Genomic DNA, 23330 nt, shown 5'->3' on the forward strand with positions numbered 1-23330 from the left:
TATACTTATACTTAGTATTTGGGTTGCCGCAAAAAAGGTTTAGAAACTTCGTTCTGCGTACGGTATAAACTATTCTATTTATGCTGATGTGTCGAATACACAACTTCTGATCAGCCAACCTGAACGATCAGAGAAAGGCATAAGAGCAAAAATATCCTGCATCACGGTCAACCAAGGTGCTTTTGATTTTGGTTTCACATTGGCTTAAGATGTGTGGCCCAATTACATTAAAACATTGGGGCTTGTGAGTTGAACCCTGAAAACCCTGACAACTGAACAAAAAATGACGATAGCACTTACAAAAGGGGAAGGGGTCTGAGCCACAACACTCCCCAGCCCCCTTCAATAAAAACAAGAAAAAAAACATTCTTGAAAATGTTTAAGACTTTACCTCTAATGAAGTAAGAGTTGCTGAATGCCCATGTAGTAGAGCCACTGGTGCGGCAGTTTTCAGATCCCAAACTCTTATAACCTTCAAACAGAAAACAAAACATTGTGTAAAAGCACAGGTAGCAGATGTTGTACATACATCTTATAAGAGTTGCCGGGTGGTAGTTTGTCAGTGGGCATGTTTTCAAGGGGTTAGGGTGTTTTGTGAAACTATGCAAAACAAATTTAACATATTTAGAGTGTCACCTTGCTATGGGTGAATTTCCAAATTTTCAACCTATTTTAGTTGCATGCATAATTGAGTTACAGGATTTTAAAGTCAGGGCTAATGACTTAATGAGAGTAAATTTGGCTGACTTCGCACTAGAGACACAGACAGTGGCGTATCCAGGAGGGGGGGGGTGGGTCCGGTAATTAGCTGTTTCTGATTAAATTTTTTATTATCAATGACGTCATTACAATTGCTATTTTATGACGCCATACCCACATCATTTACATCAGACGGAAAAACGGGGAATTCCCTAATTTGAAAATTTGGGACCCCCTTTTTGGATTTCTGGATACGCCCCTGGACAGGGGTCAACCCTGACTATATTTTTCTGGCTCAGGAGTTAAACTCTTAAGTCAAACTGTTGTTTTAAACCATTTTGACTTCAGAGCCCTCAAATGTTACTCATTTTTCTGAAACATGAATGAAGGATACAAATTGTTCCCAGCCTACATGGGGGGGGGGGGGGCAAATTGTTTAAAGCCTACAGCCAGTCATCAAAAAAAAATATCGACACTTTCCTATACCTTCAGCCTCTTCCGAAATGCAATAGGCTTTTCAGATACATCAACCAACATTGTGTTCTGCCCTACTACGAAAATATATCAGAAAGACAGACTACAAACAAAGGCTAATTTTGATCAACAAAAAGCTTTTTATAAAAAAATTTGATCGACACGACCTTGATTAAGACGTAAGTTGATCGACACGACCTTGATTAAGACGTTTCAATACAAACTGGTATTATCTTCAGTTAACGTGACCGAAAAGTAAATCAAAACAACACAAAGGTGGGATGTTTCTTAAACTTCCTTGTAAAGTTCCACAAATCTTTCTAAAACTTTGTCACGCGATAACCATCTACCTTCAGAAAATTATAACAAATGTTTGTATTCAGCTGAGTATTAAAATGTTCGCACATTTCTTTTAACATTCAAGAGCTTTAAGACTTTATGAAGATGACAACAAGAATTACATCCTCCATGACATTTCCCAATTTGGTTAAAAGCTTGTGGAAGCTAAATTTTCACGATGGACGCAATGCATTATAAATACATTAGGAATTATTAATTTTACACATGCCGTTCAGCCTCTTTGGGACTCGAGCGTGGCTGGAGCCCTATTACTTCAAACACCTAAGCAGTTATTACAGTCTCTTCTTTGACAAATGAGTCAACCAAAGCAAAAATGTTCTGCCTCATGTAGTTGTTTCTACGGTGTGCAAAATAAAATATCGAACTGTTTCATTAGAAAATGCAGGGCCGAAACCAGAAATGCAAAAACTGAGGTCCTCAATTTTCAATTTAGGGAATTTTCTCATTTCCATCTTACGTCAACAATAATGACGTTATAAAATAGTTATGGGTATGGCGTCATAAAATAGTGAGTGTAATGATGATGAATGATGATGACCAATAGGCAAAAAATATCCAGAAACAGCAAAATAATGTCCAGCAAAGGCGAACACGTGCGTCGTCGACACTCCAGCCAGGTGCAAACTGCAAACCGCATATTGTGCAATTGTTAACTTCTGCAAAAAACTAAACAAAGGCCATGAAATATGTGTGATTGATTTTGGTAGAATAATTTTTCGACTATCAGCAGTGCAGTTAAGTACCATCTACTGGGCTACGGTATTACAATAACACCTTTTGTCACCTGTAATACTGAAGGAAGATCGTTTTTCCCGGGTGTTATTATGCCATAATTTTTTTTTTTTTTTTTCGCAACATCTATGCTGACTGCATGCCAAGTCAGCTAAATTATGCTGCGTGAAAGGAAAAAGATGCTGCGTTTAAGGAAAATTAAGTTGCGTCAATTGCACACTAAATACAGTGTCTTACCAATGCTTATAGACAATAATTTAGCAATACCTATTAATATATTAAAAAGGCGACTTTAAAAAACAGTTACAGTTAAAACACCTTTTAAGAGAATCTGCTTGAAAAAATGCCGTTGTTATGCAACAACGGATATAAGTGCACACAGCAAACAGCGAGGAACATTAGCTGCGCCTAACTTAACATTTTTAGGAAGAAAAAAGGAAGACTGGACTTAGCGTTGTCAATTGTAGAATACACACTTGCTAATCAGCCATCCCAAACGAAAGAGACGAAAAACTGTGTTTTACGTTTGATTTTGGTTTGCATTAGCTTAAGACGCCTGACCAAATTACGTTAAAACATTGCCGCTTCAGGCAGTTAAACACTGACAAAACGAACAAAAAAACAATGATATCACTTAAAAAAAAAGAGGTCTGAACGACCTCAACCTTCCTCCTGAATACGCCACTGAGACAACGCAACAATATCTAACTATTTGCAACGTCATTACCGCACATGATGAGTACCAGTCAATGGTAGCTAGCTTTATTAAATTCTCTCTTATTGACTGAGGCTTTTGGAATGTGCAATGCACCAAGCAACTAAGCAAGACGTTGCTTGTTTCGAAGTACACTTAAAATAGCCACTTCCTATATATCAACTCTTGACCTTTTTTTAAATTTTGTTGTTTTCTCTTAAAAAATCTCAATTTCATCAAAAATTTAGTGTACTAAAATAGCTTAAATATCGCAAAATTAAAAAAATAGTGGCCCAAAAAATGTAAATTAGATTTCTTCAAGATGGAAAAAAAAAATAACGAAGCATAATAAAAACAATCTAACATGTAAACTACAGCAGTGGGCAAACCAAACCAAATCAGGCGGTGCACACTTAGATTTATTAAAATCCGTAACAAAAACTTACTTTAATGCAAAAGGTGTTCAAACCAAATCCCTCCAAGAATAATTTTAATAAAAGTATAAAATGTATATTTCAAATAAAGGTACATACAGATTCCATAAACTTTTGACTTATATCTATTTAACTAATACTAGTTTTATGCCAACTCCAGCCATAAGACCGAAATTAGAACAGCATCAATATCAGAATAAAACACAGTTCGGAATAAGACCAAAATATGAAAAATACATAATAGTCTAAAATGGTCAGAATCAGGCCTACACAACTTTTAACCAAACACTGAACCTCACCCCTATGCCTACGTACATCACTAACTAACCTAATAATTTCAAACCTAACCCGTTTTCTAACCCCACCCATTACCCACCAATATTCCCAAACAGCCACCAAAAACCAGGTGTCAAAACAGCTCAAACTAGGGATCCAACTGTTGACAGCAAAACGGTTGATGCCATACAGACGGCCCCCGATCATCCCATAGTCTCTACCTACAGTTTCAGGTGTGATTTAGGCATTATTTCGATGAATCTATGACAGGGTGGTCCAAAGTTGACAGAATGAAGGGCCGCAAAAAAAATTGAGAAAGCCTTGCGGGCAGCAGTCGGGGAAACTCCAAAGTAATCAATAAACTGCAAGTTTTACTCTATACTAAATAAGCGAGTTTACCAAAAATTAGCCAAGAGCGGTGTTTTTTTACATTAGGGAAATATAGATAAAGCACAAACAAAATAACCAAACAATTTATTATTTCTTGCTTTTGATTACTGCTTCAATGTCAGCATTGATTTCAGTTGTCGACAATCATAAGCAGGCATCCAGCATTTCATCAGCAATTCTGTTTCATACATCACTTTTTATCCGCTTCATAATTGAGAAAGTGCTTTCGCAAATGTAGGTACTACCAAACATGGAACACATCTTCAGTAAAAGTTCTCTTAAGCGTGGAAACTGCTCGTAGCTTACAAGTTTCTAAAAGGTGTCGCAACGCTACTTTTTTCTTGACAAAAGAAAAGGATTAGATTGCAGTTCACATAATTCTTGTTGGACATAAGACGGTTGAGACTCAGTATCTACTTCCAGTGGATTATTGAAAAGTTCTGCTTTCAGTGAATCAAAGTCAGCGAATCTGCTGCTAAACTCGTCAATATTGTCACATATTTTCTCGGAAAATGTGACGAAATCAATATTTTTTCTTCACCAAGTAATTCACAGCATGAAGGAAAATGAGTAGCATCATTTCTTTGCAAAGAAGTCTTGAATAATAGAAGTTTCTTGCGAAAACCTTCAACGCATCCCACCATTTGAGATATGTTTTGTTTCTTACCTTGCAACTTCATGTTTAAGATGTTCAAGTGATTAGTAATATCAGTCAAGAATGCCAGTGAACCTATAAACTTATCATCATTCAATTGAATCACATATTCAGGAAACCCTCCTATTTCATTCTGGATAAAAGTCAAAATTTATTTTCTCAAAGAAAAAAAGCATTTCAATGTTTTGCCTGCACTTAACCATCGGATGTGGGAGAATAGTGCTTCTTGGTGAAGGATGCAATGAAATGTTAGGCAGTCCACACCATGAATTTTAAGAATGCCAACCAGGCCATTTCTCCTTCCTGTCATTGCCCTGGCACCATCTGTTGCAACACATGAACATTTCTCAAAACCTCTATATGCATCAACGACAGAGGCGTGGTTGTTTAAATGTCCAAGCCTTTTATAGTCCCATGAAGTGGAACTGTCTTGAGCAGTTCTTCGCAAACAACAAAGTTTTTATGACTAGTGCGGATGAAAATTAGGAGTTGACTAATGTGTCACTGATTTCAGTACTTTCATCTAAGGCCAGAAAGAAGATCTTGCACTGCTGAACAACTTCTTTCAATTGTGAAGTAACATTGTCGCTTAAATCAACCACTCTTCTCGCAACGGTTTGATGGGATAAAGACACATTTTCAATTATTTTGGCAATTTTTTATCTCCAAATGCAAGAGCCATCTTAATTGCACATTCTTTTATGATCTCCCCGTGACGAAAAGCCTTACCATGCTTAGCGAGCGTTAATGCAACTTCATAATATGATGCTTTCATGTTTGCGGGTGAATCATTTTTGGCAAAATTGGAAATCATATTTTTTATTTGAAGAAGTTAACCTTCAGTTCTTTTAAAATTGCTTCCCGAGAAGTCCCGTGGTATTTTCCGTATTTTTCCTGATGTTTGGTGTTGTAATGTCATTTCAAATTTAACTCTTTCGGAACAGATAATACTTGAAAGTACACCAAACACTGTGGTTTACCATTATTGTCGCCAAATAAATATGTTGCCTCCCAGTTAGAATTAAACACTCTGTTTTCCTCTGTCACCTTTCTTTTAAGACTCATTTTATTAGGAATTGTTGTACTTGGCTAATTTTATAACTTTCAGCGTAAGTAGGCCTATTACTATCGTCAAACAACAACAAATCCTGCGTAAGTTGCGATTGCTGTCACACGTGATTGTAGCTAACTGTGTTCAAGTACACTACCTTACCCAACTTCTAATGAAAACTAATTTTATAGCACTGTTACGTCATACATACCAAAAACAGCTGTTTACAGTACTGCATTATCATGATGTAACGAATCGTATCTCTAGAAAACATGGCGATCGTTCGGCAATTAATGAACGAAACTAAAATTTTTTTATGTAAACTAAAATTATTCTTCGGGCCGCACGAAATGTGTCCGCGGGCCGCATGCAGCCCGCATGCCAGGGTTTGGACCACCCTGATCTATGACATAGTCTGACAGGTTTAGGTCTTATTCAAAGGATTTAAATCTTATTCTCTACTAGATATTACTGTGTATTTGTCTGTATTGTGTCGTTGGTTTTAATTACTATGGTTTTATAGATTTTTCTGCTTTAGGTATTATTCCTTTCTAGGTCTTATTATGTGTTACCTTTTATACATTTGGCAAAAATGCCCAAGCATTGGCAATTTTAAAGCCATATAGCTAAAATTATAAGTACATACAAATAAAGGTTAATATTTGATTCCATATTTAAAAATGACTCACCCTATTACAACTTGCAGCAGCAAGTAAAGTGTTGTCAAACGAAATATCCATATCACATATTTCAGCTTGGTGACCTCGAAAAGTAAAAAGTAGTCTTCCACTCCAAACACACCAACATTTGATTAAACAGTCATCAGAACCCTATTTTAAATTATAACATTACCAATATATTAAATTGTCTTTAAATGTTTCATTATATGTTTAAGCACAGTAAATAAAAATAAAAAATGTAAGTTTATTTTGAGTAATTTGAGCTGCTGTTATTTTCATCTTTAACTGTGAAAATTGCACCTAATTGTACATACCAAGTGGCAAGTTTTGATAGGCCTTTGTGGCAACACATTTATAGTGCTTGCTTCAATTTTTTAGAAGACTATTTGCTTTGGGATAAACTTTGCCTAATTATTAAGTGTCAATGAAGTGTCAATGAAGTGTTATTGAGGGAGAGACTTACAATGCCAAGCATTAGGCATTGCAGTTTACAATTTTGTTTTTTGATTTGAAAGCAAAAAAGCACAAAATTTAACTGCAGTAGGGATGTTTAAAGTAGAAACAAAAAATAGGGCAAGCAATTCAGATAACATATTGGATGTGAAATATGGTCTTGAACAAGAGTGAGGCGTGTATTGTGTAGGCCAGAGTGGCTAACCTTTCAACAAAATTTAAATCTAAAACCTAAAATTTTGGAATCCACTGGGATTCTACGTTAAACATCAATACCCAATAAGATATTAGTATCATTGGTGTGATCTAATGCGAAGTCAAAACAGCCAATGATCCTGTAAGAAAAAAAAACATTATATCCTGGTAAAATGAAACACTTGTCAAAGGTTGTGTGTAGCTCATTGCACTTCTGATTGATTATACCAATTTAAGGCGACACCACTACCTAATTAAACTTTTCCCAATTTAAATCTCCTTCTTACTTTTATCTTTCAGTTTTTAGAGGCACCTATGAAATATAGAAATTTTTGAAAATATACTGTAGCCTTCTCTTTTTGCTTTTTGGTGTACATACTGTCATGCAATCAACTTTTCAAAAAAGACTGTGCATGACCTGGGATGTTCAAAGTAGAATATAGAATTCTTGGATTTAAATTCAAATGAGATTTATATCCAAATTTGAGCGACTAACATATAATGCCAGGTACAGAGTTCGTAAATTTCCCAAATGTGTCAAATTGCGAAAGAAATATTCCCTCCTAAAATGTGCTGAACTGCTGGCCTTAGACAAAATGTGCAACAGGGTGACAAAGAAAAAGTAGAAATTTGGCATATTTTACAAAATAATTCTGCCAGCACGACAGTAGAGAAACTAAAATTAACCACAGCTACAGAAGTTGTCGCAAGTAAGGTCATAGTGTGAAAGCTAATCTGTTTAGGGTACAGACAGTCTGATAACCACAGAAAAACAGTTTTCAAGCAAAAATGTTGGCTATTATATTGCTGAGATTTAATAGTTCGCTACTTGTATTAGCATCCCAATAACATTTATTTAATAATGTCTAGCAGTAAATCATAAGCATGCGCTTAAATGCGGCACAGTTGCACACACTAACGTTCTTTTTTTTTTTTTTTTTTTTTTCGTGGAGGTATTTGACACACTTTGGTTGTCTGTCAATGTTTTTACACAAAACAAAAAGGTTTTGAAAGATAAAAAGTTACTTCATATTAATAGTACGCAAGGGTAAAAAAATGTGGAATGACCTGAAGTGTTCTGAGACATGTGACCATGTTAAGGCAAACAAAGGTATTAAATATGTTCATCATATGAATTTCTCAACAAATGTGGACATTTTCTCAAAATGAACTGTTTTGGTGTTTAATTCCTCCTCCCCTGCTAATACGATTTGGTTAAAATTTTGCACAAGTTATATTTTTGGTATGTGTCATTGATTATATAGAGCAATTTCTTAAAATTTTTATTTGTTTTTTTAATTGTGCCCCTTTAGTGCAGGGTTTCTTAAACTTTTTTACCGCCAACCTCTAAATAATTCTTTTTGCTTTGTGTGGATCACGAAGGACAAATTTTCAAAAAAATTATGCTATACATTGACGTCACAATTAAATACACCTCAGAAATATGCTGATATTTTCATAAATTTGGATCATAACAAAATTCAGAAATATGCTGATGTTTTAGGTAAGACGCAGTCAAATACATTCAGTGCTAAAATGTTTTATTTTTAATTAAACTCTTTACTGTAAATAATTGATTATATACTTATATAATAATATTTCAATTTGGCCTACATGGAACCCCTACAAATTTTAGTTCACAGACCCCTAAGGGGTTTGTGGACCCAGTTTAAGAACCCCTGCTATAGTGTTTATGCCTGTAGCTTAAATTGGATATCACATTCATAAAGGAAATTTGTTGCTCTTTTCAGCTATATAATATAAGTAGGGAGAATATTTTTTGACTTGTCAAAAAAAAGTCAAAATTTACACGTTAGGTCAAAATTCGTCAAATTTTTTCAAGTCAAATCCAATAAAAATGCACATAAATCGTTTACAAAATTAAAAAAAAACTATAGTCAGCCTTTTGAAATTGGTTGTTTCGTTCTTTTGAAATTTTATCGTTCAATTTTATAAAAAAAAATTTAGTTTTAATTTATGTTCAAAGTCATTTTAACCGTATTATATCGTTATTAGAGCAATATACGGTATAAAAAACGCGTGTTTAACGACGCCTAAGGTATTTAAATCAATGTATTTCTACCAGGTCAAAATTTTGTCAAAATAAATTATTTTTAGGTCAAAATTTGTCAAAATTTTAATTTTTCAGGTCAAAATTTCCTATTATTTGTAAAAGTCACTTTCTTGGTTTACTTAAATTCTCAAATCAATATTTTACGTATATGTACTTCGATACACTGTTGCTTGTTTGTATATTTACCTAATATGTTTTCCATAGTTGTCATAGGTAATAGATACCGCCTTTGTTTTTTCAAAGGGGTGCTCAAAATTTCTACTAAATAAGACCTAAATTAGTCAATAATATGGTAATTTTATAAACATATTTACCTTTTGGTATTAAACACTCCGAATCCTTTAAACATGATAAAAAACCTTAAGCATGATAAAACATGATAAAAAAATAAAAAACAACGCTTTTTAATATGATATAACCACCTGATCCGTTAGAAATTAGTGCATTTCTGAGCAAAAAGGTCTATGACAATTGGGGCATCCAAAGCCAAAAACTCTGATTTTAGACCTTGAGGTCGTGGCAACGCACTAGTTTGGACCTTTAGGTAAACTCTCGGCAAAGATAAATTACAAATATAGATAACAAAAAATGTGAGATAGAATTAATAACACTTGACCCACCTGAACTCAAACGCATTTAATAATTATTTAAACGCTGGGAAAAAAGCCTAAGCTCGGTGGGCATAAGATAGTTTCTCGTCCATTGTATGTAGGATTGTTACGTCACAAATTAAGGTATTGGGATGTGAAGCGCGTATGTAATTATTAAATTAATGCACTTTTTTGGGGTTAGGGTGCTGGTTACCGTTTGGGTTTGGGTGGGTCAAGTATCATTAAACTTAATCTTCTAAATGCACATTTGTTAAGACAAATTAGTGCATTGTTCAAGGCCTAAAAGTCGGGACTAATTGTAATCCTTTGGATGCACTAATTGTCGTAGACCTTTTTGCTTAGAACAGCATTAATTTCTCGGGTGATATAACTGTAAACTGGCCTAATAAATTAACAATTGTTTTCTGGCACTTACTTTTCTGCGGTATATAAAAAATATCGGATGTGATGTTTTAATGATATTTTGGTTCCCAAAAACAATAATGATTAAACAATTACATGAAATATATAATGTTTTTATTTTTGTTGTTTTTGTAGCATAATAGCGCTGCCAAATAAACTTTACAACTCGCCATACTTTTTTACATTGGCCTATATGACTTTCCCTTGCCCAAAAGCTTTCTATGTGGCCCAGTATTCATTAAGTTCATTCCTGATATCGTTTGAAAAACGCTGTTTATTTTTTATTATGCCAAAATTTTTTCAAATAAACTAGTACCACCAATGGTACATTCCGCTTTAAAAACAAACTATATTACAACAGGGCAGCGTTAAAGGTAGCATGTTATGCAATTCATGGGAAATAATTTTAATAAATAGTTTACTTTGGCATAATTTTTGCAGATTGATGGGTCTTAAATCGTAGCCATTAACGCAAATGTACAATATTTTACTGGTAGATTAATCATTGTTTTAGGGACGCTGAGCAACCCAAGTTTCATCTAGGACTGCTCTGAGAACCCCAAGCAACTTAAACTTGGCGTCCATGGCTGGTACATTTATTCTTCGAAATGTAAAGCTAGATGAGATAATTTATTAGGTTGTAACTCACGGTAAAAATTTTTGATCCTGTACGATCAAACAGAACACAGTAGACAGAAGACAAGTGACCAATACATCGTAAAAGTAGTTGTAAATTCCCATATAAACTGAGAGGGAGATTTAATGCATCAGATACTTTATGCCCAAGCTCCCGACTTTGTATTGGTCGAACTGAAAAATTAGAATGAATTAAATTAATAGAAATATTTTTATATGTAAAGCAAGAGTTATGACATCAGAGTAGGAATGTTCAAAGTACAATAAATATCACATCATTCATATTTGTATCCAAACTTTTACAAAACACATTCTGCCATTCATATTGGGTAATTGGAACGTTCAAAATTTATTGGTTTTACTGTAAGGTTGCACCTAATGGTACATGCATTTGAAAAGTTTGGATAAGGCCTGTCACTATTGTGAAACATTTATAGTAATTGCTTTAAACGTAGCCATTTAGACTGGCGTCATCATTTTTTCATATATTACCAAATTGTTTGTCAACTAATTACTGTTTCGTCACCAAAGATTATATATATTAAGAATAATTTATCTGAAAAATAAAAGTGAAATAATTTATAAAACATACTAGGACTTGACATTCTGGAATCTTAACTTATTATTTTAGAACATTAATTTATTGCCATGCCTCACAGGTGCCAAATTTTTTCTGCATAATACAAAAATCAGCATAAGGTGCCCTAATGTTTCAATATAAAAGAGCCTGAATGAGCTCCGAGGAAGACTTTTTATCTTTCAAGATCTGCCGCAGACCCAGTTGCAACATTGCTTTTAGTCATCCCTTTTAATATTGGTTAGATATAACATTTGTGTTTCCATAAGAACATCTAAATTGCGAAATTAATTTGTACTCAAAAAAACACACAATGAATTAAGTTCTCTTGATCCTTAATCTGTCAAGGGAGTAATTTTCAATCTGTTTCGCAGGTTAAGCTGTTTCGCGTTGAGTTAGTGGAACAGGTTTGCAAGGTTGGTGGCATTAAAAAATTGTTATTGTTTGGATTGAACTAGACAATACTAGTAAGTATAATTTAAAATATTGCAAAGCTTAAAAATACATTTTGCACAGAATAGATTAGGAAACAGTGGAACGTAATTGGGTGAAGTCAGCAACACCTGATAAAAATAAACCATCTTAAAGTCCATAATAAGTAATTAAAGGTGAACTGTAAAAAGACAAACTACACTGTAGCTATCTGTGATACTGGACAACATTGCAAACAGCTGGAGATATTTAGCAGACATGAGAGATTTGGATTCTATAGACAGAATTTGACAACACTTTACAGTTTTTGCTTTTTAGAGCATGTCATATATGGCTCTCTATCAAGGGTTTCCTTGAATTTCTTCAAGTTTTAATTATTTATACAAATTTATCCAACTTATATATTAATGTTGTAGTGTATATTTAAATATTAACCACAATAGTTTCAATCAAACTTAAACACATGTTTGTCAAGATGTTCTTGCATAACTCAGCACATTACATTCCAGGCAGATTTTGTTACAATTTAATTTGACGAAATTGTGTAGAAAGTTAATTGTGGCTACTCGGTGATAATATATTGCTTTGTCTGCCAGTTATCAAGAATATGTTCAAAAAAAAGCTTTGTGAAACCATTATTAACAGACATGAAATTTGATTGTCAAGCAATAAACAATGAATTTGTTGTCAGATCATCAAAAAAAGCAGGTGACTAGTACTTTAGTTAAAGTGGTAGCAAAACACATCACTATTTTAGTAATTAATTTTTAAAATAAAATATAATATGTTATTACTACACTGTCGCCCCAAAGATAGATTATGAATAGCATAAGTTAAAAAATATAGTAATTTATTTATTTACATTTAGTAACCTTTAGATTTGGTTGGTTAATATATTTTAGTTCTATTATATTTGTTTGATGCTGTCTTTTGACCTATATCAGCGCTTCTTTAGCGTTGTGCCGTAGAAGGCTGCTAAGTGCGTGGCGGACAAACAGAAAACGTATTCAAAATATTGGACATATATTTTTTAACATACTTTTTGTATGTGTATCCATTTTTTCAGGAAGGTAATAATTAGCAAGAAATACCAGTAGACCCAAAAATTATTCTACCATTTTAATGACAGGTTGGTGCCCGCGACTAGAAAATGTTGCCGAGTCTTGGTGCAGATAGTTAAATTTTCCTGGTAATGACATAACCTTGTGAAATAATGTATGTATATTAGACATTAATCTTTTATGTTAAGCTAACGACAAAAATGGATTTCATTATGAAACAATATGTTGAATCGTCTGATATTTTAATTGCAGTAGCAAAAATTGTTTACTTGACTAAAAAAAATAAAAAACTGCAAACATTTCACCTAGTTGATTAACTCACGTCGGATTGTCATGTGATTTCAATTGCGAATTAAACACTATGATTAGTGGTTATAGCCAAATGTGACGTTTAAATCAAATTTTAAGGTCGTTAAACTGTTACACTTTGCTGTCTGTAGAATAAACAATGTTTGAATAAATCGCCGATTGTATGGAGTGGGGGAAAACTGGGACCTATGATCAGGCCGGACCGATGAGTCACCCCCAAAAAATTTAATATTTTAACACTTTAGCGCCACCAACTTAGTTAGCTCTTTCAAGCATGTTATAATGGCTTCCTAACAACGAAATCAGCAGGATTGATCGTATGTTGTAAAATTTAGGTAGAAAAATACATTTCGTCAGGTTGAAACTAAATTTTTTGTTTTTTACTATTTTTGTTTTATGTGTTTGTCAGATTAGCCAGTATTTTTCAAACTTAAAAGTTTTTATAAACCTTTTTTTTGTTAAGATAGTCAACATTAGTGGTGAGGGACCGATGAGACAATAAAAACAGGGACCCTTGAGCCATTGGTCTCTTGGTAACTGCGGCAAATTTAATACATATTAGTAATATTTACAGTTGAAATAACATAACACAAAATGTCTATTAAAAAAATATTGCAGAAATACTATGTGGCACCCTTTTTAGCGATTAAGCTTGCTGTCAAAGATGCTAATGATAAATTTTCATCAATAAGATTGTAAGCAGAAGCTCACTCTGTTGATCAAAGTGCCCTGTCAATATATGTTGAAGACACAAGCCTATAAAGGGATAACATCAAGTTGCTTTTAAAATGTCACAATACAGGTAAGAAAATGTAAAAAAAATACCACAATAAGAACTTATAAAGTTTATTATTAAAATAGAATTTTTGTTCTACTTGGCTTTTGGAACACATTTAGCTGTTTAGTTTGCTCATTGGTTTAATCATTGAGTTTTTATTTATTTATTTTTTTTGAGCTGCTGATTATTAAAATAGAATTTTTGTTCTACTTGGCTTTTGGAACAAATTTAGCTGATAGTTTGCTCATTGGTTTAATCATTGAGTTTTTATTTATTTTTTATTTTTGAGCTGCTGATAGTCTTGGTTTTGTCAAATAACTTTATTACATAAATTTTACAGTCATTGACAAACATTGACATGCGATCTTTGCACCATAAGATGTTTCCAAATGTCGAATTCAAGATCCTGAATTTTAGTTTGCTGTTTCAAGCTTAAAAATGCCCTCTCTTTAGATGAAAAAGATGTGTTTAAAGGCTTTATTTATCTACTACTATGCCTGTTAGAATCACAAGTCTGATACACAAAAGATTGCAGAAAAACATAAAGTTAAAGTTTAATAGCAGTTTCTTCAACTGCAAAAATTAATAGTTATGTTGCTGTGTATAAGTATAAAGATAATAAAAGTGTGCATTATTATGTAGGTCATTTGTTAATGACAAAGATGGTGATTTTAAAGTATATTTTTAGGTAAGGACAATAAAAGCGGACTTGTTATAAAAGATATTCTGTGCAACTTTCTGAGTACCAATGCTGCTTCCAAATGAAAACTTGTATTATTATTTGAAATGTTGTTTTTCGTCTATTAAATATACCATTTTAAAGCAATGTGCTGTTTGACTTTGTTTTTTAAGTAAAATTAACGTTTAAATAACGTGTCTCAAGGGTCCCTTCATCATGGTTCAACGGACCTGACTATGAGGGTCTCTTGAGCCATTTTAAAGACCTCGACGTTTCAGTTTCTTAATTAAGGGATTTGAACGTAAACCATTTAAAACTTCAACATAGTGAACCTAAAGCTCTAAAGCACCATTTGTCCAATTATTAGCCATACCAGATTAGAAACGCAAAAGTTATCAGGTAGGGATGTTCAAAGTAGAATACCAAGGTATTCTAGAATAATAGGTTTCGAATCTAGAATAATGAATCCAGAATAGCGAATCCCAGCATATTTTTATTAAATTATTTAACCTTGATTTTGTTATGGGAATGGATTAATCTTTTTCTACCCTACAGGGCCCACATTCACAGCAATAAATCGCCCAAACAATTTACTAACATGTGTACATTATAGTAAAAAATGTTTTACATTCTTAACAACTGTCATTTGAAGCAGTTGTGTAAACTGTAATACATGTCCACTGTCCAGGTTTGTCCAATAGTGAGTACAATGCAACACTGCACACAGAACTCTTTAGCAATTCGGTACAGTTTTTAAAAGCATTGTTGGGTGGTAGTGCTTCTTTTTTGACTAATTGATCTGTTATGCAGTCAAATAATGTACTGCAAAGAATACAAAGTTAATATTGACATAACAAATACTTGACAATTTACGCTGTGCATAACTGCATAACCTCGCTGAATATTGGCCTAAAGTTGACCTTAAGTAACCCTATAGCGCATTTTCTCGATGGCCAGCACGTGTTACTTTTGCAACTTAACGCATTTAAGAAAATTGCGAACTCCGCTCCTGAGATTACATGTTAGTCGCTCGCCCAATAACGCTTGATTGACACTTAATTATTAGCCGAACGTTATCGCCAGACGCGAAGTAATTGGTCGCCCGAAAAAACGCTGACACAGCACTACCAGGTTTACATTTAAAGCAAGCACTGTAAATTGGTCGCCGCAGCGATATGCCAACTTACCGCACGCGTTTGTACAATTAGGCGCAACAATCGGCGGTAAAACATTAAATTATATCGGTTCCAATTACCCAAAATAAACGGCAGAATTGGATTTGAATCCCATCTGAATTCGAATCCAAGGATTCAATATTCTACTTTGAGCATCCCTAGTTACAGGCGAAAGTTCAAAAAGTGGCTCACAGGTCCCGGTTTTCCCCTGCATCTTCATAATTTCCATTTTTAGAGAGATATTCTTATTATACAAAAAATAAATGTACTGCTACTACAAAAAATGAAACAAAGAGTGCCTTAGAGTTCAAGATTTGCATGGATTTAACTTAGCCATTTTGGCGAGCTTTAAGTAGGTCCTGTGTATCCATCCACTTTGGCTCGCTTTTTGACACGCTCATGTAGGGCGGATTTTAAAAACAAATTTTATTAGTGCTAATGTTTTAAGGAAGACAAACCAACTTTTTTTGGTAAATCCGTGGATGTCAGACAAAACTTATGAATTTAAACTCCTTGCATTTTGACTACCTCAAAAATTGAAGTTGACAGACCTGTCGTCAAGAAATCAGCAAGGATTACTGCCCGCATATCAGTTAGACCAATGTTTCCCAAACTTTTTTATACTAGTGCCCCCTTAGGCTCCATATTATTTCATGTTGCCTCCCTAAATTATTGACGTAGGTGCATAGCAAAAAATAAAGGCATAGAAATTACATACAATAATAATTTCGTAAAATTACACCTGGGGATTATCACATAAGATTAAAATACCCCGATACGGTAAAAGTACCCTTAAAAACGTAAGTAACAAACCTCCGGGAACGCCGCGGCACACCTGGCATGGTTACGCGGCACACCGGTTGCGGAGCACTGGTATAGAATACTACCACAGCGTTGAAACAATTAAAGCACTGCACAAAATTTGGCTTAAGGTTTTCGGGATCAAGTATTAATATTTAATAATATTGCTCAATCTACCTTTAAACCAAAATGTTCGCTATGGTAGGATTCTAAACCAGTGCCGGATTACTTCCTAATATACATACATTGTTTAAGGTTATGTTATTACCAGGAAAAGTTCAACTTTTTGCACCAAGACTTAAAATACATGCAGTATATTTTAAGTCTTGGTGCAAAAGCATGTTACATGCAGTATAACAACTATTAGAGTGCTGTTTGTTACTATTTTTAGGTAACTTATTTATAAAATTTTGCGGAAAGTACTTTTATGTAACGCACCCTTATGTGCATTCAGCGCCCCCTAAATGAGACAAATTGTAACTCGCAACGCTCACAATGGGGTGGTACTGCCCACGTTGGGAAACACCGAGTTAGACACTCAAACAAAGCAAGGTTAAACATCTGGAAAGAAATCGGCTTGGATGTCACAAAAAGGGGTTATACCGATATTTTAACAAACCAGTAAATTGAAAAACCTGTGTCCAGTCGAACTTGTGTGTATGTATTGTGTTATTTGTTTAATTAGCAAAAAATTTGAATTAGAAAACATGATGTAATAGTGCACAAAAAAGAGTGGCATTTACCTATGTGACGGAGGAAAAATATTCAATTTGATGGGTCATTAAACACACAGTTAAGACATAAAATCAGATTGTGTGATACCCTATATAGTTTATTTGATAAATTGGCAAAAAGTGTTGTTTGGGAAACTAATGCAAAAACTAAAAAAAATATAGCCAATAAGGTCATAAATTAAAAAAGTATTATGTAATACAGTGAACAGCCATGCAACACAGTGAAAGACTAGTAAACCTTTTTACAAAAAGGTGACCACTGTAAAGAGCTTTTCTGTACCATCGAAGCATCCTACGTACACTTGCAGATTTTTTTATGCTGCAAATATGGCAAACTAAATGACAGCACATAGCCTAAAATGTTAGAACAAAAAGTAAACGACTGTAACTGAGCTTACACAGCATCTACAAAATTGTTTGATAGCCCCAAAGACGGCAGGTCATTGCCGCCTTCCTGGTTAAAAACTACATTAAACAGTGCTGTTTTTTAGATAATGTTTTGCCAATAAGATTGTTTTTAAACTAAAATTTTGTTGCATTTAAATTGTAAAATTTTCTTGAAAGAAAAGGACTATTTTGCCATAAAATATATGGCATTCCAGTGCACTTTTAAATTTTAAAGACAAAAATACTTTTAGTAAAAACAAACTAAAAAAATAGTAAATACATAAAATGGCATACTTCTGTTGTAAGATATCAGGTTGAAAGGAGGACAGAGGCTACGGCAATTAATGGATGCCGAAAATTGCTTTGATCTCCATATGGAGTCCTTAACAGATTTCACAGTGCGAAGCAAGTTGTATCTTCTCCCAGTATTTAAAAAACGATTGCAAGGAAATGGGGATGGTGAGACATGTTTCTCCAATAACGGACCAAGTGCCAAACATATGTCTTGCAGATGTGTTGTTGGAACATTAAAATGCTGAAATAAAAAAATACTTACAAATTAAACAGTATTATAAATTATTACATGTTGTCAGTTTTGCCATGTGAGCAAGCAAATTATACAACTGCTTTTGTTAATGGAGAATTATCAAAATTTGACAAAATTATTTCAATTTAAAACAGATCAAAAATGCACATAAATCGTTTATAAAATTAAAAAAAAACATAGCCGGCTTTTTAAAACTGCCAGTCAAGTTTTGAGAAACAAAAATAGTTTTGAGAAACAAAAATAGTTTTGTGTTATATTAAGTTATATTAACTGTATTACATCTTCATAAGAGCAATATACGGTATACACAAACTTGCAGAATTAACCACCCAGGCCTAGTTTATCGCATTAGGTTCAAATAACTAATGTGTTCAACCAGTAGTCAGAAAAACATCTAAAACATGTGGTTGACAACGCCAAGACACTACTGCGGCACTTCAAACAACAGTATGTTGTTTAAATCAGTGTATTTCTAAAAGTTCAAAATTTTGTCAAAAAAATATTTATTTAGGTAAAAGTTTGTCAAAATTTCCTATTTTTAGGAAAAAAAATATTCGCCCTACTTAACACTAATCATATTACCGAAGCGGCGTTCTTAACAAACAACTATATATTAACTGCTTTCGAGTTTTGCTGCACTATGAGCTGTATTCATTAAAAGCACATAAAAGGGTGTATCTTTATTGAATCCGAAACTATTGGCAGCAGGTTTCCGCTTGTCTCAGGTTTTTAAACTGAGTTTTATTTGCTCACTGAAATCGCCATTATACTGAGTTTCTTTATAGTGTAATATTTCCAGACGTTGTGCCGCTAAAAAAACTGAAAATTTTCACACAATCCCAGTGTTTTTACTATCAAGCACAAAAAACTTTTGGCAAAAAAATATAAATATAATAATAATATGGATAAATATAAATGTTAATAATTAGCAATATTAACCTTAAAGTTGTTAGCTAACAAGTCAACATTCTGAAGATTCCAACAAGAGAACACACTTTATAAAGAGCCATCATTCAAGTTAAACATTATTCGAAATACGTACGTCATACAGTCTGCCTTCTGTGTAGGTGCACAATTGATACTTTTCTAAAGCAATTTGTGTGCATACCTGAATTGGAATATTGCGCAGTTAAACTTAGAAAAAAGGTAAATTGTGGTGGTATTTCAAACCTAAGGTGCAAAATAACAAGATTGTACATCTCCAAATATGGTGGTGCACACCCAAGATCTCAGCGTTAAGCGCCATCAAATGCAGACTGTTAGGTGTTTAATTTTTTTTTAAATCGTAAATGCTGACGTTAAAAATCCCTAGCAATTAAAGTACATATTTATTATGTGGCCTGAAAAAAAATTTTTTTTTCGGACACATGTTGTTTTTGTCTGAATTATTTTTTATTTATTATGTGGCCCGAAAAAAAAAATTTTTTTTTGGACACATGTTGTTTTTGTCCGAATTATTATGTGGCCCGAAAAACAAAATTTTTTTTTGGCCACATGTTGTTTTTATCCGAATTATTTTTTTTTTTCAGTCAATTTTTTATGGCTCACTTTTGACAAGGAAACAAACATAGTTGGAACATGAAATTTTCACAACTGTTAAATACCCTCGCAAAGTTGTTTCTAATATAAAAAAAAATTGCCTAGGTTCTAAGGGGTGGTTTTTAGGGGGGTAAAACTGTCATTTTTTGTTAATTTTGGTTTTCGGCACTTTTCAGAGATGAAAAAATGTAAAAAAAATCTGATATATTTATGGATGATGGATACATGACATATACAATGCTAAGTAACAAAATTTTAAACAATAGCCCTGAACTGTTTATCCGGGGGGTCAAAATGCACAACACTTTAGGAAATTTCAATGATATATTTACACTAGAAGGAAATGACATAAAAATCTGAAAATTTCACAAATGTTAGAGAACCATTTAAAGCTGATGTTAAAATAAACATTTTACCTCTTGAAAATAGGGGAGTATTTTAGGGGGGCAAAATTAAAATTCGGCCATTTTTGTGTTAGAGGTATCTTAAACACTAAAGAAAACATTGTTAAATAGTTTTCAATTATAAAGACAAATTATAGGTTGCTTCACAGCAAAATTTTGACCTTCAACTCAAAATAATTAACCCATGGGGGAAAATAATTAACCAAAAATATAGAAATTAAAGTGATTTTTTTATGGAAAAAAAATTGCAAAAAAAGTGGTGTACACTGCCTGGCAGATTTTTTATTTAAACTTGCGGCGGTAAAATATGTTGTTTGTAAGAGCAATAAGTTAATTCACTAAGACGAGACACTTTGCACAATAGATGTTGCATGCGCTGGACAAAAAAAGCACAGCAGGGAGCCAGCCGCTTCGCGGCCAGAATAAGGCAAGCGATATGAACAAATTCTGTATTGAAGGTTTTCTGCCGCTAGATTAGAGTAGATAGCTGTAAAGAACTAAATCGAACACATCACACTATTGATTTTTGTCCCCAATTAGAGGCGTATAGGGGTGCAAGAAAAAATTGTCAAATATTTTTCAATTATAAAGACAAGTTATAGGTTTGCTTCGCAGCCAAATTTATATTAAGACCACTGGCAATCAATCTTGTAAAAGTGCACCATGTCCAACCTATAACACGCAACTTCGGGCCACATCCGCTTTTGCCTGCTAAAGCACCGAAACTGGAAGCACAACATTGGGAGTATATGGACACTGACAAATAAGACCCGTTGAAAGAATATAGAATAACCAAGGAATAACACCCTGGTAAAGTATAGTGGAACTGCGCTATACCCCCCCCTGGTATAATATAGCAGAACCGCGCTATAACCACCTAGCAAAATATACAAAAACCGCACACCCTGTCTAGTTTTTTTTTTTTTTTTTTTTTCAGTTAATTTTTTATGGCTCACTTTTGACAAGGAAAAAAACATAGTTGGAACATGAAATTTTCACAACTGTTAAATACCCTCCCAAAGTTGTTTCTAATATAAAAAAAAATTGCCTAGGTTCTAAGGGGTGGTTTTTAGGGGGGTAAAACTGTCATTTTTTGTTAATTTTGGTTTTCGGCACTTTTCAGAGATGAAAAAATGTTAAAAGATCTGATATATTTATGGATGATGGATACATGACATATACAATGCTAAGTAACAAAATTTTAAACAATAGCCCTGAACTGTTTATCCAGGGGGTCAAAATGCACAACACTTTAGGAAATTTCAATGATATATTTACACTAGAAGGAAATGACATAAAAATCTGAAAATTTCACAAATGTTAGAGAACCATTTAAAGCTGATGTTAAAATAAACATTTTACCTCTTGAAAATAGGGGAGTATTTTAGGGGGACAAAATTAAAATTCGGCCGTTTTTGTGTTTAGAGGTGTCTAAAAAACTAAAGAAAACATTGTTAAATAGTTTTCAATTATAAAGACAAATTATAGGTTGCTTCACAGCAAAATTTTGACCTTCAACTCAAAATAATTAACCCACGGGGGAAAATAATTAACCAAAAATATAGAAATTAAAGTGATTTTTTGATGGAAAAAAAATTGCAAACAAAGTGGTGTACACTGCCTGGCAGATTTTTCATTTAAACTTGCGGCGGTAAAATATGTTGTTTTGTAAGAGCAATAAGTTAATTTATTAAGAGAAGCCTCTTTCTAAAAGACAAGTCACATGCGCTTAGTTTCACTAAGACGAGACACTTTGCACAATGGATGTTGCACGCGCTGGACAAAAAAAGCACAACAGGGAGCCAGCCGCTTCGCGGCCAGAATAAGGCAAGCGATATGAACAAATTCTGTATTAAAGGTTTTCTGCCGCTAGATTGGAGTAGATAGCTGTAAAGAACTAAGACCCGTTTAAAGAATATAGAATAACTAAGGAATAACTCCCTGGTAAAGTATAGTGGAACTGCGCTATACCCCCCCCTGGTATAATATAGAAGAACCGCGCTATAACCCCCTAGCAAAATATACAAAAACCGCACACCCTGTCTAGTTATTATTATTTTTCATCAAAAATGTTGGCGTTAGATAGCTGTAGCAAACACAAAAATCATGTAAAAAAAATATTGGCGACACGACTTCTGGAGATATTACACTACAAAAATTCAGCTCACTACATCCACACCGGGGACAGTTTATTAAGTTATAAAATTGAGTCAGCTAATACTGTGGCCAAAGTTCACCTGTTAAAATAAACATACCTAAACATCTTCCCCGCGCAAGAAGTTTCCAATTTGAACACAGTGTAACCACAGGCTGCTTTACTGCTATATTATGTAATTGGTGACATTTAAAAAACGGTGCCAAAGAACAAACCGAACCTACAGGTACCCTTTTTTGCCTTAAATCACTCTGACGTTACCGTGGCTTTTCTACATTGTGTTTAAACAATCGTAAACAGTTTACTTGCTGGGATTCGCAAGGCATAGGTTCATTTAAAAGTTAAAAAAACAATCCACATATTCTCCGAAAAGGGAAACCACCGCATTACTTACCTGCGTAAAAAATATAACTTTCAAAATTGACCGCTGATTATGAGTCTCTAATGAGTATGGGTATAACAACTCAAATAACTTATTAATTAGGAAAGTTGTTTTGTACGTACCGAAAACAATATCGGTAAAATATTAAACATTCTATGCGACGATACGCATGATTGATTTTTGCTAGATACAAGTCACGCGTCACTTTATTTCCATTGGTTGCACAAATAACGAGAAAAACGCGACAAGCATTAACAAAGGAAGCCTTGGGAAACAGGGTTGCCGTACCGCGAGGAACTGATCCCTAAGAAGATTGAAACTTTTCATAACCCTTTCCTAGCGTGTGGAAATTATTATATGAACTTTGTTCAGTTTTCATACAAAACATTTGGACACGTACGACAGACCATGTGATTAACTAGTTAAGTGTAACAAGATAATTTACCAATTCATTGTATGTACGAGTATGTCTTCCTCCTTTCCAGTCTCTTCTCCTTGGGATAATCTGATACACAAATCATAAACGACTAAATTGTAAATAAAATAAATATCGG

The 23330-nt window shown here is 33.7% G+C and overlaps 1 protein-coding gene across 1 annotated transcript in view; it reads right to left on the reverse strand.

Annotated features, from left to right (window-relative positions):
• LOC146138124 (bromodomain and WD repeat-containing protein 3-like) overlaps window positions 1-23330 on the reverse strand; it is a 62656-nt gene that overhangs the window by 39231 nt on the left and 95 nt on the right. The window contains exons 2-6 of the mRNA XM_083393354.1: window positions 23222-23281; window positions 18044-18284; window positions 10830-10990; window positions 6455-6595; window positions 392-472 (exon numbers count right to left, since the gene is read on the reverse strand). Coding sequence (XP_083249480.1) covers window positions 392-472; window positions 6455-6505 — 132 coding nt within the window. The 5' untranslated portion in view covers window positions 6506-6595; window positions 10830-10990; window positions 18044-18284; window positions 23222-23281. The remainder of the gene's footprint in view (window positions 1-391; window positions 473-6454; window positions 6596-10829; window positions 10991-18043; window positions 18285-23221; window positions 23282-23330) is intronic.

Source organism: Ascidiella aspersa, chromosome 7 (assembly GCF_963924565.1).
Source record: "Ascidiella aspersa chromosome 7, kaAscAspe10.2, whole genome shotgun sequence".
NCBI lineage: Eukaryota > Metazoa > Chordata > Ascidiacea > Phlebobranchia > Ascidiidae > Ascidiella > Ascidiella aspersa.